Genomic DNA, 20,612 nt, shown 5'->3' on the forward strand with positions numbered 1-20,612 from the left:
ACAACTGCCCCATTGCTCAATTTAGACAGAATCATCACTGTGAAATCTCAGTGGCTTCAACGGACAGAGGCTCCACGAATGGGATGGCTTTCCTGTGGGCGTGCAAAATGGACAGTGACGTTTCCTCGGTCCCTGAAGGGATGGAAATCGCTGCTGTGTGGTTTGGTCAGAGGTGAGGAGGAGTGGAGGGTGAAGAGGGTGATGTATTCACATCAGCTAGATGAGCCGGAAGGGATGGGAAACGCTGCTGTGTGGTTTCGTCAGAGGTGAGGAGGAGTGGAGGGTGAAGAGGGTGATGTATTCACATCAGCTAGATGAGCAGGAAGGGATGGACATCACCACTGTGTAGTTTGGTCAGAGGTGAGGAGGAGAGGAGGGAGATGCATTCAGATCAGCTAGATGAGCCGGAAGGGATGGGAATCACTGCTGTGTGGTTTGGTCAGAGGCGAGGAGGAGTGGAGGGTGATGCACTCAGATCAGCTAGATGAGCAGGAAGGGATGGAAATCGCTGCTGTGTGGTTTGGTCAGAGGTGAGGAGGAGTGGAGGGTGAAGAGGGTGGTGTATTCACATCAGCTAGATGAGCAGGAAGGGATGGACATCACCACTGTGTAGTTTGGTCAGAGGTGAGGAGGAGTGGAGGGTGATGCATTCAGATCAGCTAGATGAGCCAGAAGGGATGGGAATCACTGCTGTGTGGTTTGGTCAGAGGCGAGGAGGAGTGGAGGGTGAAGAGGGTGATGTATTCACATCAGCTAGATGAGCCGGAAGGGATGGGAATCACTGCTGTGTGGTTTGGTCAAAGGCGAGGAGGAGGGGTGGAGGGTGAAGAGGGTGATGCATTCAGATCAGCTAGATGAGCCGGAAGGGATGGGAATCACCGCTGTGTGGTTTGGTCAGAGGCAAGGAGGAGTGGAGGGTGATGCATTCAGATCAGCTAGATGAGCCGGAAGGGATGGGAATCACCGCTGTGTGGTTTGGTCAGAGGCGAGGAGGAGTGGAGGGTGATGCATTCAGATCAGCTAGATGAGCAGGAAGGGATGGGAATCGCTGCTGTGTGGTTTGGTCAGAGGTGAGGAGGAGTGGAGGGTGAAGAGGGTGATGCATTCAGATCAGCTAGATGAGCCGGAAGGGATGGGAATCGCTGCTGTGTGGTTTGGTCAGAGGCGAGGAGGAGTGGAGGGTGATGCATTCAGATCAGCTAGATGAGCCGGAAGGGATGGGAATCACCGCTGTGTGGTTTGGTCAGAGGCGAGGAGGAGTGGAGGGTGATGCATTCAGATCAGCTAGATGAGCAGGAAGGGATGGGAATCGCTGCTGTGTGGTTTGGTCAGAGGTGAGGAGGAGTGGAGGGTGAAGAGGGTGATGCATTCAGATCAGCTAGATGAGCCGGAAGGGATGGGAATCGCTGCTGTGTGGTTTGGTCAGAGGCGAGGAGGAGTGGAGGGTGATGCATTCAGATCAGCTAGATGAGCCGGAAGGGATGGGAATCGCTGCTGTGTGGTTTGGTCAGAGGTGAGGAGGAGGGGTGGAGGGTGAAGAGGGTGATGCATTCAGATCAGCTAGATGAGCAGGAAGGGATGGGAATCGCTGCTGTGTGGTTTGGTCAGAGGTGAGGAGGAGGGGTGGAGGGTGAAGAGGGTGATGCATTCAGATCAGCTAGATGAGCAGGAAGGGATTGGAATCGCTGCTGTGTGGTTTGGTCAGAGGTGAGGAGGAGGGGTGGAGGGTGAAGAGGGTGATGCATTCAGATCAGCCAGATGAGCAGGAAGGGATGGGAATCGCCGCTGTGTGGTTTGGTCAGAGGCGAGGAGGAGTGGAGGGTGATGCATTCAGATCAGCTAGATGAGCAGGAAGGGATGGGAATCGCTGCTGTGTGGTTTGGTCAGAGGTGAGGAGGAGTGGAGGGTGAAGAGGGTGATGCATTCAGATCAGCTAGATGAGCCGGAAGGGATGGGAATCGCTGCTGTGTGGTTTGGTCAGAGGCGAGGAGGAGTGGAGGGTGATGCATTCAGATCAGCTAGATGAGCCGGAAGGGATGGGAATCGCTGCTGTGTGGTTTGGTCAGAGGCGAGGAGGAGTGGAGGGTGAAGAGGGTGATGTATTCACATCAGCTAGATGAGCCGGAAGGGATGGGAATCACTGCTGTGTGGTTTGGTCAAAGGCGAGGAGGAGGGGTGGAGGGTGAAGAGGGTGATGCATTCAGATCAGCTAGATGAGCCGGAAGGGATGGGAATCACCGCTGTGTGGTTTGGTCAGAGGCGAGGAGGAGTGGAGGGTGATGCATTCAGATCAGCTAGATGAGCCGGAAGGGATGGGAATCACCGCTGTGTGGTTTGGTCAGAGGCGAGGAGGAGTGGAGGGTGATGCATTCAGATCAGCTAGATGAGCAGGAAGGGATGGGAATCGCTGCTGTGTGGTTTGGTCAGAGGTGAGGAGGAGTGGAGGGTGAAGAGGGTGATGCATTCAGATCAGCTAGATGAGCCGGAAGGGATGGGAATCGCTGCTGTGTGGTTTGGTCAGAGGCGAGGAGGAGTGGAGGGTGATGCATTCAGATCAGCTAGATGAGCCGGAAGGGATGGGAATCACCGCTGTGTGGTTTGGTCAGAGGCGAGGAGGAGTGGAGGGTGATGCATTCAGATCAGCTAGATGAGCAGGAAGGGATGGGAATCGCTGCTGTGTGGTTTGGTCAGAGGTGAGGAGGAGTGGAGGGTGAAGAGGGTGATGCATTCAGATCAGCTAGATGAGCCGGAAGGGATGGGAATCGCTGCTGTGTGGTTTGGTCAGAGGCGAGGAGGAGTGGAGGGTGATGCATTCAGATCAGCTAGATGAGCCGGAAGGGATGGGAATCGCTGCTGTGTGGTTTGGTCAGAGGTGAGGAGGAGGGGTGGAGGGTGAAGAGGGTGATGCATTCAGATCAGCTAGATGAGCAGGAAGGGATGGGAATCGCTGCTGTGTGGTTTGGTCAGAGGTGAGGAGGAGGGGTGGAGGGTGAAGAGGGTGATGCATTCAGATCAGCTAGATGAGCAGGAAGGGATTGGAATCGCTGCTGTGTGGTTTGGTCAGAGGTGAGGAGGAGGGGTGGAGGGTGAAGAGGGTGATGCATTCGCATCAGCTAGATGAGCCGGAAGGGATGGGAATCGCTGCTGTGTGGTTTGGTCAGAGGTGAGGAGGAGGGGTGGAGGGTGAAGAGGGTGATGCATTCAGATCAGCTAGATGAGCCGGAAGGGATGGGAATCGCTGCTGTGTGGTTTGGTCAGAGGCGAGGAGGAGTGGAAGGTGATGCATTCAGATCAGCTAGATGAGCCGGAAGGGATGGGAATCGCTGCTGTGTGGTTTGGTCAGAGGCGAGGAGGAGTGGAGGGTGAAGAGGGTGATGCATTCAGATCAGCCAGATGAGCAGGAAGGGATGGGAATCGCTGCTGTGTGGTTTGGTCAGAGGTGAGGAGGAGGGGTGGAGGGTGAAGAGGGTGATGCATTCAGATCAGCCAGATGAGCAGGAAGGGATGGGAATCGCTGCTGTGTGGTTTGGTCAGAGGTGAGGAGGAGGGGTGGAGGGTGAAGAGGGTGATGCATTCAGATCAGCTAGATGAGCCGGAAGGGATGGGAATCGCTGCTGTGTGGTTTGGTCAGAGGCGAGGAGGAGTGGAAGGTGATGCATTCAGATCAGCTAGATGAGCCGGAAGGGATGGGAATCGCTGCTGTGTGGTTTGGTCAGAGGCGAGGAGGAGTGGAGGGTGAAGAGGGTGATGCATTCAGATCAGCCAGATGAGCAGGAAGGGATGGGAATCGCTGCTGTGTGGTTTGGTCAGAGGTGAGGAGGAGGGGTGGAGGGTGAAGAGGGTGATGCATTCAGATCAGCCAGATGAGCAGGAAGGGATGGGAATCGCTGCTGTGTGGTTTGGTCAGAGGTGAGGAGGAGGGGTGGAGGGTGAAGAGGGTGATGCATTCAGATCAGCTAGATGAGCCGGATCTGAGAGCTTTTGGTTGGTTAGTGAGGGTTTGGTAATGAAGTTGCTTACATTGCCACTTCTTGTTTGTCAGCTACAAAAGAAAAGCTCTTGTACCTTAATGAAGAATGGGTCACTAGTTCTGTAGGTCTCCTAAAATCTCAGAACGAGAAGTACAAGCCGGGGATAACCTATGGCACATAAGAACACTGGTCTGCACATATGCACACTTTGGGGTTCACATCTGTCTCACCCTCACAATGCTCCTAGTCCCCCTTTTCCTGTAGGCTGCCTAAATGGTAGAAGTACACTATACAAGACCACTTTACTTTACATAATGGCTGATAGGACAGACTTCCATTTTGGGGGGTTCTGCTGTCCTATGTTAATTTTCCGCTTTTCCCTTTTGGTTTCTAAGGAACCCTCGACTTCTTTTTGTGGTCCGAGGGATTTCTACTGAAGGGCCTCTGCCACTGCAACCCAATTTTGGTTTGGGCACAATTGGTGGTGCTGCCGCCACCTATATGCCAAAAGTAGCATTGCTAAAGATAAGAGTGAGAGAAAGGGCTATTAGGAAGCAGACTCTCTAGTTGGCATGGCACCTGGCAAAGCTTGTGGCATGACACGGGCGAGTAGCATTCGTGCATTGATTTATTTTCTGCAGCTCGGGTCGCCGCCAAGGATCGCCTTCTTCCTCCCCCTCTCCTGAGCCGGTCACTGACTGCTGCACTGTACGCACAGGGAGGGGCCCAGCTGCTGCTCGACAGTGTGCACTCAACACCCCCTGATGCCGCTGCACAGAACGTGAATTCCCCCGGAAGTTAACATGGCTGCGTGAGAAGAAGCGCACTTCAGGGGACTCACGGAAAGCGTGACGGAATGAGTGATTGAGTTTCAAGCACCTGTTCAAGCCGAATAACCCAAGGGAACTGCTAACATTGTGCAAATGAGCATATACGTCATGTGGTCTTCAGACATTTTACTGTGAGGCTGACTATTGTGAAAAATCACGTGAGCCGAGAGCCCAGTGTCAACTACATGCTCAGGTTCTTAAACTTGAATCTGTATCGGAGACATATTTCAAATATGCAATTCTGTGGTCATCCTAATGTTCCCGAAATGCTCTTTGATTTTATAAGAATTGCTTATAAAAATAGAGTGTGGCTATTAATCCCCTCCTCTTTTTGCATAGGTCGGGTGGTTTATTTACAGAATGAGGGTGATTGTTTTACTCACTGACTCTGAATTGTTTATGTGCTGAATGAGGGAGCGATTCATTTATAAACCCGAGGGAATTGAATTTACATCATGTAGACAGGATGCAAACAATACCGTCTGAAACCAGGCCGAGTGTTTGCATGTTCTCATGGTGTATTGTTTAGGTCTGGCGGTGCTTGCTCTACGCCATGCCCATCAATATTTAGGGCCAACATTCAGGCTACGTCCCTCTGTTGGAGTCATCCTCGAATTCACACCACACCTAAGGCATGGCCTGAAAGCCGTGCCCTTCACTGCCACACAACTTCAAAGAGAGGCAGATCAGCTCCTTAGTCCACAGTGGCAGTGGAAACATGGGTGGTGGTGGGTCCCCAAGTCCCTATTAAGCCTCAAGTCATGCCGCCCTCGCTTTTGGCATGCAGTGCCACATTTCAGTGCTGGCAAACGCACATGCCTCTACCCCACCTGTGTCCGCCCCTGCCCACTCCTCTGTAAACCACCACCCTTCCTACCCCACTGTACCCCCTTAGTATCTCACTCCTCTGTTCCATACCCCTCTCTATCCCCATGACCTCCAACTCACCCCACTTTAAGCCAACCCATCACTACTTCACCCCACTCTACCCCACCCGCCCTACACTACCCATCCTATACCAACCTTCCCTAGCCAACCTGTGCCTATCCTCAACTACCCACCCACTCTAGCTCACCTCTGCACACATCCCCTCACCCTAGGTTATACCCACACTGTACCACCGTACTTCTGCCCACCTATTCTACCTCTTCCCTGCTTATCTCCACCAACCCATCCATCCGCCCTAGCTCACCACTGATTTCTCCACTAATCATTGCTTATCCATGCCTGCCATTGCCAACCTGCCTACTTACTCCAACATTAGCTCACCGCTAACCCTGCCACCATCGAACACCACTAAAACCACCATGCTTGCCTTCACATTTCCAAAAACAGTGTTTGCTGACATGTAGCATTAGCAGTTCACATAGTAAAAAAAGACTTTGTACACTGCAGTGAAGAGACGTCTGTCTATTATGTCTATTACTAATGTTATTGTTCTGCAAGCCGCCCTCGGGTGATAATATCCCCCTACATTGGACTTTGTGAATAGGCTGGTGGCAGCTGTGAGTTAGTCAATTTTACTGCATTCGTAGTCCAGTGTACCTTTTGGTAGCCATTGGGCAGGTTCCTCTGTCCTCCTTGGGTCCTCACTGCTTTTTCCACTCCTGGCTGGTCAGTGCCCCTTATGGGAAGGCCAATTTTTTTGCCTTTGGGTCACTGTTGGTCTGCAGTTCAAGTTCCTGGGTGATCGGATCCTGTAACTCGACCTGTAAGAGTATTTGTACGCACTTGGTTGTTTCACCATTCCCGAGGCGTGTTTTATGAAACTGCCACTGTGAGGACTCATCTCTGAGCCTTGGGCTGGTGGATTATTCTTCAAACTTCCACTCGGGAGTCGCTGTGGTCCGTGGTGATGGGTTTCTACTGAGGGTCGCCTTAGACTTGGACTGCGGGAGAAGGGGATCTTGGCAGTTGCATTGAGTCTTGCTTTGCTTCAGTTCATCCTGGGTCTCCAACCTGGGACCGGAAGTCTTTGTGAATGTCTCCTGTGGCCTCCCTGGGGTAGGTTGCTGCCTTCTATGCACCTGCATTTTAGAACTTAGACTACCTGACCTTTCCCCTTTCCCCACAGCGCCTTGGTGTAAAGCGCTCTATAAATAAATAAATCAATCAATTACAGCTCTGCCTACAGATGTTGCCCCATACTTCCTATGGGTACATTTTGAACTCCACTGAAACTCCTTTAAAAGGGAGTTGGAAAATACTTACCTGTATATACATAGCCCCCTGGCCCCTCTTACGCCCCTTCCTCCCCCCACGCCGCATCCCCCTGCTTTGGTTCATGGAGTTTTAGGCCAAAAAGCTGGAATTTTAGCATGCACCATTCATTTTAACTGCATTTTATAATTCTACACTGCATTCCTGTATTGGGAATGTCGTGCTACTTACTGTGCAACACAACTGGCTATATCATTATTATTGTATTTCTATGAGTGCAATTAATCTTATGAATCTGGTGCTACAGTCCAAGTGTGTCCTAACTTTTGGGTGTGCCCTAGGCTTGGGTACTAAAATGGTAACCCCCCAGGGTGATGTATTTACTGTATACAGTGCATCTGTGTCATGCCTATTACTATGTGCTAGAGATGAGGGACTTTTGTTGGGACTGTTCACTGTGTGTCCTGATCATGGCTGTATTCATGTATGTTTTTAATGTTTACGGGTCCCTTTCCTCCAGCTCTTTTAGCCTATGTGTATTGTGCCTGCAGTAGTGGGCTTACATTTTAGTATTATGAGTGGGTAGAAGCTTTAATGCTCATCATTGTTCTTATGCTTACACCATGAAGTACTCATTTGAATGAATAGATGCTCTGCATGATTTTATTAATAGTGTACGTGTTTCTCTATACCAGTGTGCTGTATTCTTTGGGGATAAGTGTGGGGGCAAACTGTACTTCACTACCAGCCTCCCACCCTCACGTGAGTTACTCCTGGCTGTTCTGCCACAGCCACTATTGCAGAGAGGTCTGGTCTACCTTTTGATTGGGTCCCCGCTGTTTCACTTCCTTTATTAAAGGGGTGTGGGAAAATATCCCTACCAATTGCCTAGTGGGCAGCATCAGTGATAGGCTGTTCAGTTACATTAGAAGATCCTATTTTGTAGTTTTAGCGATTAGGTGAGGCTGAAGCGCCACCTACAGGCTGAAACTATTGCACTAGGGCACAGTTAGGGAGAAACGGCATGTGGGGAGGAACATAAAGAGTGTAGGTGATGTTTGGTTATTTACACACCCACTTCCTGCCCCTCCCCACCCAGAACACATCCTCTTGGGATCTCTTTGAGCTAGCTTTCTCAAGTCTTACCATTAAACGTTGCACAGCTAGTGTTTTGTCAAAGCAGTCTTCTGAGCATCAATGACTTCATTGGAGCTGTAAACATGCTACTGCTGTAATAAAAATGTCTTAACCAGGTCTGCCTTCCGCAACTTGATGTATAAGTGCTATGCGTGTCCTTCACTGGATTCCTGTTCAAAACAAGCATTGGCAAAGCCAACAGTTTTGGCTTGTGTATAAGTATCAGGCATTTGCCAGGCATTGCTATTAGATGCCCGGGTACTCGCACCATTTTGTAGCTGCAACGATGGATGGCCCGGTAATACCACTACGGCAGTGCCTGGCAAAGGCATTTCCCATGCCTACACAAAAGCCTAAACTGTTGGCTTTGTTAATGCGCGTTCCACTTTGGGTCTTCTTTCTATAAATCGGGGCAACTGCCCAGCAACCAGGGTCTAGTACCTGCAGCTCTTCTGAGAGTGACACAGTTTCGTTTCGCGTTTTTTGAAAATCTACTGTTGGGGGTAGAGCTTTTTCTGTGCCTGCTCCTGCGCTGTGCAAGTCGCTCCTCATGTCTCTTCGGAATGTTGAGGACCATCTGCACTTCCCAAAAGCCCTGAAGACGCTCCTGTTTAACAAGTAATATTCGGGCCTGTTGTTTGGTTTGTGTTTTTTTTTCCTACTACCGGTTGTCGGGCCCCTTCTTCTGTGTAGTGGCCCTCTGCTTAGCGCCAGGATGCCTTCGGGACGCTGTCGCGCTTTACACGGATGGAGGTGGGCAACATGTTTGCATTCATACTGTACTGAAATAAGCCTTCCTCCTAGCTTTGGATTTTACTCCTAACTCTTCTTTTAATTCAGTCTGCCTTGATCATCTCTAACCTCTCTCCCTCCATGTCCCTTGCATTGACTTGATCTCCACTGTTACAAATGCCGGCCTTACCTGGGGGGGAAGATGCATGTGCGCACCATCTGGCATATGTAGTGTAACAGCGCCTCGATGCCCCCCCGGGCTGTGTGCACGCTATATACATGCAAATAAATAAATAACTAAATATAGCAACTAGACTATCCTGAGACCTCACTCTGCAACTCAAACACAAACATCGTCACATACTTCTCAGTATGCAGATGCTTACTCGCACTAGTGCACGGTTTCTGCACTGCCATTCTAACTGCAACCTGCCTCTGCTCCATCTACCCTACTAACCCCGCTATGACCCTCCCTTGCAGGGCCCAAAGCACCAAGGAGGGGCTGGTTCAATAACACCAGTTAAAATGGAAGAATGCATTCCAGCAGCTGTACCGGCTAGACTCCATTCCAGGGTGCTGTCCACTTTCTTTGCCACGTGTCATTTTCTTATCCTGTCCTTTGGCTGTTATGTTTTTGGACCATTTGCCCCATAGCCCCATTGTGACTTTTTGTTCATGTGTCCCTTTTCCCTATTTAAGATCTATGCTGCAATGTTTTGCCCTCATAGTTCCTCCCCTGCTGATTGGCAATGAAAGAGCCCCAAGAACCGAGCAGGCAAGAACTGAATGGAGGGGGTTCTGAAGGAAAGAAATAGTAATATGCCATCAAGTGAAGTGATTGAACTATGTAACCGAGTCTTGCGTGCAGCTCTTTTTGTCTAAGCCCTCCCCCGCACCCCTCCTCCCCACACACATGTCTCAGGGGGTTAGGCATTCAATTACATAACCCTGCTGCACTGCAGCAAAGGGGAACCTGCGGAATTCAATCAATTCTGTGAAAACCTTAAGCAGCTTTCCCACCTAACAACCTCATCTCACTATTCGAAGGGAAAGCCCATACGTGAACCCATATTCGATTCCATTCTATCAGACTGGATCAGTGAGGCACTTGGAAGAGTCCAAGTGGATTAGTGAGAGACACTTTTTAGTCAAACATCAGCAGTCCCCAACACCCTCTCCTCATAGTTGGGTTGAGCTGGAAAGTTGCTGATTAGATCTTTAGGAGGTTAGTCCACGCTCCTATGAGGGCAGAGAAGACTTGGGGCCAAAAACACATTTTCTTCAGAAAATGTCCCTCTGGGATATTGAGAGTCTGTCAGCAGCCTCTCTGATTGGCTGCATTTTTTTGTCTAAGTCGCCAAGGAACTCTGACTTAGCTAGAGACAAGTAACCTTCGGTCTTGGGGGAAGCACACTGCCTCGTTGGCGTACTATCAGCCAGTGGTGCTGAGATGTAGCGCCCTGAAGCCCTATGCCCGCTAGCGGCAAGAGGTGCTCGGGATGCTATGAGGAGTAATCCATGCAAACCGAGATCAACTCTAGCTGCTGGAATTGGTCACATTGAACCACATGGTCCCTTCGTGCTGACTCGGGATTCAGCCTTTGATACCTGTACAGAAGGCACAGCACAAGATCTTTCAAGCTAGCATCTGGATGCCAAAAATCATCCAAGAAAAAATATCTAAATCCTAAACACGTTTTCTCCGGTAAGAGAACTGATCAATGTACTATTGAGGAAAGCTCAACCCCAGATCTCGCTGCTAAAGACCTTGTTTGTTAACTGTAAGATCTCCTTTTAAAAACAGCGAGCCACCAATATGGTGCCAGCTGATCTCAACGTGGCCGCCACTTTTTTTTTAATCACCTTAGGCGATATGGGTCGGGCAAGAGGCAATCCTGGTTAACTAAAAATGTACAGCACTTGCAGGTAAAGAAATTGACTGGCAGCACAGATGGGGAAGGGGTGGAGTCATTAAGCAAGGAGGCAATCCTGCTACCTGAAGCGTACAGGGCAAGGAGTCCACACGTCTGATTCCTTCTAGATGCATTGACCCAGTCAGTGGCAGTATGGAAAGATCCACAAGCCTCTGGACTTTGTGGGTGTTAGGAGGACGGTGTTCCAGAAAGTGAGCAGTGCTGTACTGCGAGACAGGAAAGATAACAGAGCAGAAACTGAGTTGGACAAACCAGGAAGGTCAAGTTGTAGCAGGGAACTAGAAAGCAGTGGATCCAGGAGAGCATGCCCTGCCAAAAGCGCCAGGCAGGAGCAAAGAGAAAGAAAAAGGGGTAGTTGGGCGAGTGGGCTAGTTAGACTGCAGCGGCAAAAACCATGTGGTACATTTTTGCACCACTCTTCATAAATAACATATCTAATTATGCCCTGAAATTGTATGAATATCAACAACGAAGCTGGTGCTATCACTTTCAAAAATGTGAGGGTGTAGCTGTACCATCCCATTCACAAAGGGTAGCATTAAGTGTGTTAAAAAGGTTTTGATGCTTTGCTGGACAAGAAGTGAACTGGTCCATGTATTGCGACACGGTCAGTCCCCTGACCTTGTATAGAGGATGGGAACCCCTCTCCTCCTGTTGCTGAAGGCCTACCAGGAAGAAATCAAGTGCCAGCCCTACCCCAGAGGAGGATGGTGGCAGTTGGGAGGGCTCCAATTCCTGTCCCCTCCCCATGTGCCACTTTATGTGCAGTACCACATTGCATTGCCCCATGCCTCCAAATGCTGGGCGTGTTTTCTGTGTTCATTCTAGAGAAACAACAGATCCAGGAGGAGCAGACCCACACGACAGAGACCCAGCAGTGCCCTGCACAAAGGATTGTGAACACTCTGATGAAGAGAGCTAACTGTGCGAGAGACTGAGACCTGGCCTACCCATCAGAAATGTTATGCGAGCGGTGTATAAACAGCACCATGGGGAGGGGAAGCAACAGAGGCAGGAGCCAGAGCACATACGCAGCCAGCCTCAACCCACCCGATGAGGAGACCAGGGGGGCTTCCCGAAACCACCAGGGACACACAACCCCCTCCCCCAACCAAAGAATGGACTTACCTTAGGGTTGGCCAGGCCAGACTTCCTAATACGAACTGGAACACTGTAGAAAGGCCATTATTGATCCACGGCTGCCCCCCACAGAGAAGGATAGCTCAGCGGCAACGTGCTCGCCTTGGAAACAAGACGACACTAAGCAACACAGGTTCGATCCCAGGGTCCACACTTAAAAACCTCTGGATATTAAGCGCGTTATAAATACGCAACTAAGAGACATATGCCTGTAACAGCGCCTCGATGCCCCTGGGCTGTGTGAGCACTTTAAAAATGCAAATAAATAAAATAAATAGAAGGGGGTGGAGGTGGTGCCTAAGGCATTATATTAACACACTGTTGTATGTGACACCTTCCAGGCAGGGAAGACGGGGTCAGATTGGCCAGAGACCAACCAGAAGCAAAGGAGGGAGTTAAAAGCAGTCTTAGGAAGCAGAAAGTTGTGGGTTTTTCATGCGAGGTCAGTGGAGGAGGAGGTAGATAGATTGTAGAGGCGATTGTTGGAGCAGGGTAGGCCTTGGTAAGTGAGTGGAAGTGGTACTGTGTTGTGAGTGTGTGTGAACGAGTGGCAAGTGTATTTAGGAGACTTAGTGTAGGAAGTGAATGAAGTGCTTGTGTGAGTGGACGAAGGAGGTAGTTTGAATAGAAGGAGGGGTAGAGTAGTAGTGGGACGGCGGGAGTAGTCAGTAGCAGTGTGGAGGAGGGAGTAGCTTGAATGTGAAGTGCTTGTGAGTGAAAGGAGGGTGTTTGAATAGAAGGTGATGTAGAGTAGTAGTAGTGTGGAGGAGGGAGTGGCAGAGTGGAGTGGGAAGTAGTACTGTACAGGAGGGAGTTGTAGTGTCGTGGAGGAAGGAATAACAACAAAGTGTGAAGGCCAGACTTTGAAGGAGTGAAAGACATCAGCAGGATAGAAGAGGAAGACACAAGGAATGTAGACGGCGGTTGGTATTAAAGGCAGGAGAGTAGCAAGAAGGCAACATCAGTGAGGGAGAGAATGTGTGGGCATGATAGGAGGGAGGCAGAGTCGGGCAGAGTGTCTGGAAGGCAGAATCTTAGATCACTTTGTAGATAACGAATCCTGGACAGTGGTGGGACAATTCCAAGAATACCCTGAGGGAGGTTAGATAGATAAGGCATTTTGCCTTTAGGTCTCACCTCAAGTATAAGCTATAACCTAGACAGCAGGGCTCAGCAGTTGGTATATACTAACCTGGAGAGGAGGGATGAGGAGGGATGCTTGGGCTAGGGAGGATTGGTGCCATCAAAAGTCAAATAAAAACCCTAGCACCTTCTCTGAGATTCAGAATATTCTTCGAGCCATTTGTGACCATGTACCATCAATATTTCTAAGTACAGTTTAGGAGAGAACCAGAAATTAAGGGAATTGAACTCGCCCTGATAAGGATGGGGACCAGTGAATCAGTTAGGACACTTATGCATGCCCCATTCCGATCCACTGAAACATGTGTAGTTGTAGTCTGTTGGAACTAATAGAGAATGTCCTGGTTGAGTGATGTAAAAAACGGTACAAGTTTTTTTTCATTTCTGTTTGTATATTTTTTTCGTTTTCTAACTCTGTGATTTTTGCAGTTAACTCAAATGTGTCTGACAATTATTGCTCAAAATTCAAGGTTGCAGTAGATTATACATGTTCCTTTTAAATACATATCTTTTGAATGTACTCATAAAAAAACATTATGGAAGCCAAACCCCTTCTGTAGAGCTTCAGAGAAGCCAGGGTGAGAAGTCGGGCAAGGATGCGAGGCATCTCAAGAACCTGGGCCCAAAAACTGTCCCTGACCAACCCTTAAAGACATATTTGACTAAAGCCAGCTTGGGGCTATAGCATAGACCTGGGTAGAAGTTGTAAGGGTATCAGCCCCCCCAAAAAAAGTCTTGCAGATTCAGGAATGAGGAGATTATCCTATCTCAAAGTACCGGGTTGGGGAAGACTACCAGCATTAGCTCAGCAGAGGGGTCAGATGCATGTCGCTGTAGCAGAGTGAAGCCCTTGCCATGATCTACATTCCAGGATAACCATGAAGCCTAAAGCCAAAACTAGACCAGGCCCAAGACCAAGTTAAGGCCAATGACCAAGATAACGACTAAGACCAAGATGTGGACACCGGTAAAGACTCATGATGGGACATGCTGGGAATCAGGAGTAAGTTGTACAGATTTTCCAACAGTATCAAGTTACAACTGATTAATTTGTGAGCAATGTTTTGAGTTGTACGTTACAACCACTCTTGAGAGCTTACAATAAAAAATGGGATTCTTTGCAACTCTGCCTCATAGGGTGTAATTGGTTCATTGGTGCTGGCAGGGGTATTTCTACCTGTGCGGTGTGTAGCAGCGATTGAGCACAGCAATTGCTCTACAACACTCCAGTGTAGCAAAACCAGTCACTTAAAATATTACATGATTTATCACCAATTGTTGGGCTACATATGGCCACTATCTACTGTTTCTTAGTAGAACTTCCAATCACATATATCTCTGTCCTTTAACTGTTGTCAGGCCAGCATTCTGGCTTTTGTTTTTGGCAATATGGTCCTTTGCCACCATGTACGGTGATGGATTGGTCCATTCATGGTCACAATGGTCCATTCCTCTAGTCACATGGCATGTCCCATGCTTTATACTTCATCAATACCAAATCAAAGAAGACCATCAGTGGGGCATTTTAGTTCTGTGATCAAGGCAATGTTCGCAACTCCCTGAAAATGAGAACAATTGTTATTCTTAACTTTTTATGTTTATAATGGGCTAGTTCCTCTCAATACACTCCTCTTTGCTGGATCCCTCTCCTGCCCTCGTAGTCTGTCAGTTTCCTCTTTTTTTCTTTTCTTTTCCCTGTTTATCCCCATCTTTACTTGGCTTCTCATAATGACTGCATATACATATGGTCAGTATGGACATTCTTCAGATGTTGGGTGTGAAAATGCATAAATTAAATATTTTCTGGATTTTTGCGCTTCACAGTCTAAATCTATGGTCCCCCTTGGGGAGGGGGGGGGTCGCAGTGTGCATATAGAGATTGGCTTGCGGGGGCCTCTCTCCCACTCTCCCCTACCTCTCATCTTCTAGCTCCCTCTCTCCCTTTCCTAATCTCCCCTTCTCTCTCCTCCCCTTGTCTCTCTAACATCTCGAGTCCGCTCAGTGTCACCCCCTTTCTCCATTGACTATGTACATCAAGCGTGGTCAATATTTCAGGTATATATTAAGGCCCTAAAGAAAGTCCTCAGAGCCCCAAAAATGCATCCATTAAGGTTACTTTGCAAAATAAACCCACCCAAGTAACTGTCTTGCGACTTCCCACCTGACGTTGGAAAGGACACCAGACCCAACATCAATGAATGTGACAACATGGCGGGGCGCATCCCTAGGTCTGAATCCAAGAGCCGCACACCACATCTTAGCATCCGGAGCACAGTGCAGTCATGAGCTTCACTTTAGTTCAGAGGTCAGCCCAGAAGGAAGTTGCCCCAAACAACCTTAACACCAATGATCATTTATGTACAGTTCTTTTCAAGTGCACGTGGCACACTTACCTTTGGTAATATTTGCACTTAATATTTCAGTCTCTTTATGGATTTTCATGTCAAACTTACCGACTGATACGCTCACTACTTGATTCGTTTTTGGGTTCCATCGGCAAACTTTCTGCCCTGTAATATCGACGAAAAGGAGAGTCTCTTCTTTTTCCTCCCAGACCGGCGATTCGCCGATCCGACACTTCTCGTGAACAACGTGTTCAATCTTAATGGAAGTCATGGTCTGCAAGAAAGCGCTTTAAATCAGTCAAGTGGTGTAAATCATGTACCCCAAAATATGCACCATCCTCTGTAGGATCTGCTGGATGACTCCAGGTTTTGCTGGAACCCCCCCCCCAGAAAAATCATGATGGCCTCTACTACGATTCTCACTGCAACTGTTCCTTTTCTTCCACTCCCCGAGTCCCCGGCATGCCACGGTTCCATGAAGCGCAGTGCCTTGTCTAAGCGCATCCTTGCACTTTGTTCCCTTGTACGCAAGTGCACAGGATGCAACTTTGAAATAAGTGCCAGTTTCACATTGTGTGTGGGCAGGTTGTAAGTCGCTTGACCATGCTTCTTGGACTGGCTGCGGCGGACATGCATGCACTCGGCTCAGTTCGGAGTCCTTTAGTGATGGTAGTGCGCCCGTGTCACCAATGTATCCATTGGTTGGCATCCGCCCTCCACCCATTCCACAACCCCAATGTCATTTATAGTGCTGGGCCTTTAATGGCAAGTCACTGTCTGTAACCCCATTTACTTCCATTCTAGCCTGCTTTGGTATCTCAGAATGGGAATACGAATGGAAAGGTTCCTGCCAAGCACGTGAAAACGTGTATTCAATGAAGCTTAAGCTGCCAAGGGTCTTCACATACCCTTGACAGCATTGCCCTTTGATTCGAGAAGGGGATTAGGGAAGGATCTGCACGTCTCGGGAGAATAGCTCAGGGGTAACGTGCTAGCCTTGGAAGCAAGACGACACTAAGCAACACAGGTTCGATCCCCGGGTCGGGCTTAGAAACCCCTGGGTATTAAGCGCGTTATAAATAACCTATCATATCATGGCAAGCGCCCCTTGAAGCCCATACTGTTTAAAGTCGAGGTGCACATAAGACCGTGAGGCACATACTGGACTTCTACTAGCAACATACAGGAACATACTCTTATATTGACACGTGTCCATTTCTCCATTGTTTCCAGGGCACAACAACTGCTCACTAGGGCATCCAGCACAGGGCTCATTACATCATTCACTCGTTCAAAGGCAAAAGACACAGAAGCAATGGGCTATGGGAATTAGCAGAATGAGGAAGTGAGTCTCAAAGGGCCCGGATGTGACGTCTTTGATGGAGCTGTCCTATGAAAGAATGCTGAAGTGGCGTGTAGACCCTGGGAGATAACCCACGAAGCACCAATCACTGTAGTGCGTACTATTATGTAAACCTGATCGCCTGTTCTGCTTCTCCAGGCGTGACCTGGTTGTTTCTGTGCTGCGCCAAGAGGCACCCAATGCTTGTAATAAAGAGGGGACGGTCGGTGTAACCCATTTAACCACAACAGAGACCATCTCTACTAGAATGCTCAACATTTGAGCAATTAATTAGGATCTGGTTCTTAAAAAGTAAAAGCCACCTGGCCAGAAAAGAAAGACTACAAGTAGGGCCATTTCCATGTGCAAACCCCTCTGATGATAAAGGCTCATCCCCTTCCAAACATCAACACACACAACATTCCATGGCGTGCACCCAGGGGTGGGCTGGAACAAAAAGAGGCCCTCAATATTTTTTCAATGTGGCCCCATATTACACATTTTCAGCAAGGCCAACCCTTTTCCTATGAGAACATTTGGAACTAAAATAGGTTACGACACAAAAGAGGCCGATGGCGCAGAGGCCTGTTAAGACGGATTTCTGAACTCTGTCCTGGTGGCGCAGAAGTTCAGAAGGCCAACCTAATTACTTGGAACAGGGTAACCTCTGGACAAGCCAGACCAATCAAGGTAGCGATCGCGGCGGTCAAGACTAGGTCTCAAGAGGGGTGAGGGTGACTGAAAGCCCGCAATGAGCACACAAAGCAAGAGCGCTTACAAACTACTCCAAACAGTTGTTATATCAAAAATAGATACACATTTATTTTAAGGCCTTTAAAACAATGCGATCGCTGCCACCATTCCAGTCCCTGAATGACTTGCACCGATCAAAATACCATCCTAAAAGAGTATCTAGGGCCTGTAGAAGGCTAGAGACCCAAGAGAGCTGTAACTTAGCTTACAGTGCCCTCTTGTGTCATGTTCCACTAAAGCCGCAACATGATAAAAGAAACTACGGGAAACAGCGTTCCCCGGTACTGACTGTCTTAAGGGCATGTCAGTTTCCCCGTAAGAAAAGGAGCAAAAGCCCAGAGGAGTGCGGCAGAAGGCTGCACTTCTCTGGCAAAGTCAAGAACAAGGTGTAAAACAACAGCAAAAAGTTTAGGGGTTGCCACATGGAAGGAAAATTACCTACAATTATGAAATCTTTCCTAACAAGGCCCATCAGCAAATCTCCAGAGTTCCCTATAGGCCAGTCCACCTGATGTGGTACAGGTCCACAATCTTTCAGGGTTCTCTGCTAAATGTATTTTATTGTTCCTTTGTAAGGCACTTATACATCAAGTAAATTGTGTAAATAATTAACCCGAGCCATGCGGTAACACATATGAAATATACACATATGAAATATATCGGGGTAAACACCACTCTTGTCACCTTGGTGGCTCCCTTCCACAGTGGTGGCAAGACTCTTCTCGGCAGTTAGTTTAAGGTGCATTGTGGCATAATAATGCTGTCTGCACTCTCTTCCGGTTTCAGACCTGGGCATTAGTCGTTTTCACCCACGGGCCTGCGTTCTAAGGCTGATGGGTCGGCGTATACCACTGACATTTTCCACTCAGTATTTTCTTTTTGATGGGACCAGTCCAAAATCCCCCTTCTTCTGCCCCTGTGTTATCTGCGCCCACACCTCCTGGCAGGCAGTCCGCGCCAGCAACCCTACTTACCCTCCCCCGCCCCCCCACCCATCACTGAGAAACACGGCACCAGCGTTTGCGTCGCTATGGCCTTTCCACCCATTGCACCGCCCTTATAGGAGACCGGCATATTCCACCTGCCGGAAACTCTTGTAAGAGTGATCTGCCCTGAGGAGCATCATGGTGAGAATGTAAGACATCTGAACAAGAGATGTGAGCAGCCCTAAGAGGAAGGAAGATGCATCAAGCGATGGGCTACCAAGAGCCTTGAGGATAGTGAGGATTGGTCCGAACCGTGGCTGTGCGCTTATGGGATCCATAAAGCGTGGGCCTAGTCGAGACCCAACAGAGAGCAGTGAAGGGGGGGTAAAGTGTGGCATGGAGTAGGGAGAGGTCACTCACTGCACGTATGTCGAGCAGCTAGTGGTCGAAGTGTACCGAAAAAAGAAGTGGAATTGTGGTCTCGGCAGGGGAGAGGGCAGGCGGAAGCATGGTCCAACATGTGACAAGGTGCTGCGGCTGGGGCGCTGCAATAGTCTAAGTGACTAGTAACTAAGGCTCCTAATACAACTCTACGCTTGTACAGGGGCATGAATGGACCAATCCTCTATAAAGAACGGGGAATATGGTCGTAAAAAGTAGAGGAATGGTGAGCAGAAAAAATGAAAAGTAGTGGAACTCTGCTTCCCACCGATCCCGCTCACTTCGATCACTGCTTGAGCTTAATGAAGTTATTGAAGGCAGTCTTTCAACAGAGAAATGAATAAATCCGACTACTCTAAGTGTGCTGACCCTGGACGGATGAATTTCCGCACTGACCATGCATATATGGGATTGGTAGGGGACGTTAAGTAAAGTTGGAGAAGATGGGAAAAGGAGAAGGGGATAACAAAATGGATAAATGGGAGGAACTGGGGTGGGAGCAAAGTGAGGCATTTGAGCCCCCACTCAATTTTTCTTATTTTCAGGAAATGTTTCCAATTTGAAAAAAGGGACATAGAATCATTGCAAGTATTGTGCAAACACTGTCAAAATCATGGGAGGCCGAGGGGCACCGCCTTGTCAGTTGCCTTCTGGCGAGTGTTTCAGAAACACAAAGGGGCCGAGGGGCAGGGGATGGTAAAATAGGCGATCTGGTGGGCGAGTGCCAATGGAGGTGAGGGGACGGTAGAACCTTGAGTATGGAGGCTGCCCCCCATAGCAAGGCTCTGGTAAAATGTGGGGAAGGGTCCCCGGGGATGAAATGGGGTGGATCTAAAGTACACTGTCAATCATCTCACCAACAGTCTACTACTCTTGCATCTCTCGGGAGGACAGCTCAGGGGCAACTTGCTTGCCTTGGAAGCCAGACCACCCCTGGTTCTCTCTCTCTCTCTCCCTCTCTCTCCCTCGCACCCTCATCCCCCAATTGCCAACACCTACCCAAGAACTATTTCCCAGACAAAGCAGGCCCTTTGTCACCCACTTTCGATTTAGGGGGACCCATTTCTGTGCCACATGCCGAGTCTGGCGAACCTTCATGAGACACATAGGGTGCCTGGGTGACGTGTCCAACTAAATGCTGCCCTAAAAAAACACACTGAACATATTACATGCTACGGGTGGCTAACGAACAAGCAGCAGAGTCTTAGCTTCACATCCAAATATCACAGAAAAAATACTAAGTGAGGAGGCACAACCTTCTGGAAGCTAACTGTTGGGATAGGACGAAAATGTCGAATCCCATCACTGCAAAGCCGAAAATGTAGGGTTTTGGTTGGTCTCATAAAGTACACGAACAAAAAATAAAAATTAGTGTCTTCAGTTCTCTGCGATGGTTCAAAATGTGATGTAAGAGGTCGAAAGCTACATTTGCAGCAAACCTTACTTTCGCTATTGCCTGTCACACTAATTGTAGATCCATTTAGTTCACCCAGTTAGAAAAAACTTTGTGGAATATGGCTTTGAACAAAACGCGCTTGCTTCGTTCCATTACACAAGGTGCAAAACTGGCGTTAAGCGCCTTTGCTGTGTTTTTCGCACTGGTGCAAATGCTGTTTATTCTGGATGCAGGAAGTTAAAAATAAAAATCAGAACAGCTTTTACAGGCAATTCCATATCGGTGTGCATCGTATTGGTTGCCTTTGGTACGCAAAGTAATCAATGCTCTTGAAAGCCGGGCCACAACTTTCAGAAAGATAT

General features: G+C 48.7%; 1 protein-coding gene across 3 annotated transcripts in view; it reads right to left on the minus strand.

Moving 5' to 3' along the window:
• The window catches only part of RGN (regucalcin), a 157,102-nt gene that overhangs the window by 18,669 nt on the left and 117,821 nt on the right, over positions 1–20,612 (minus strand). For all 3 annotated transcript variants that reach the window (XM_069636621.1, XM_069636620.1, XM_069636622.1), the window contains exon 2: positions 15,501–15,666. In XM_069636621.1, the coding sequence (XP_069492722.1) occupies positions 15,501–15,663 (163 nt within the window). In that variant the 5' untranslated portion in view covers positions 15,664–15,666. The remainder of the gene's footprint in view (positions 1–15,500; positions 15,667–20,612) is intronic.

This window comes from Ambystoma mexicanum, chromosome 7p, assembly GCF_040938575.1.
Source record: "Ambystoma mexicanum isolate Mex_15411 chromosome 7p, UKY_AmexF1_1, whole genome shotgun sequence".
NCBI lineage: Eukaryota > Metazoa > Chordata > Amphibia > Caudata > Ambystomatidae > Ambystoma > Ambystoma mexicanum.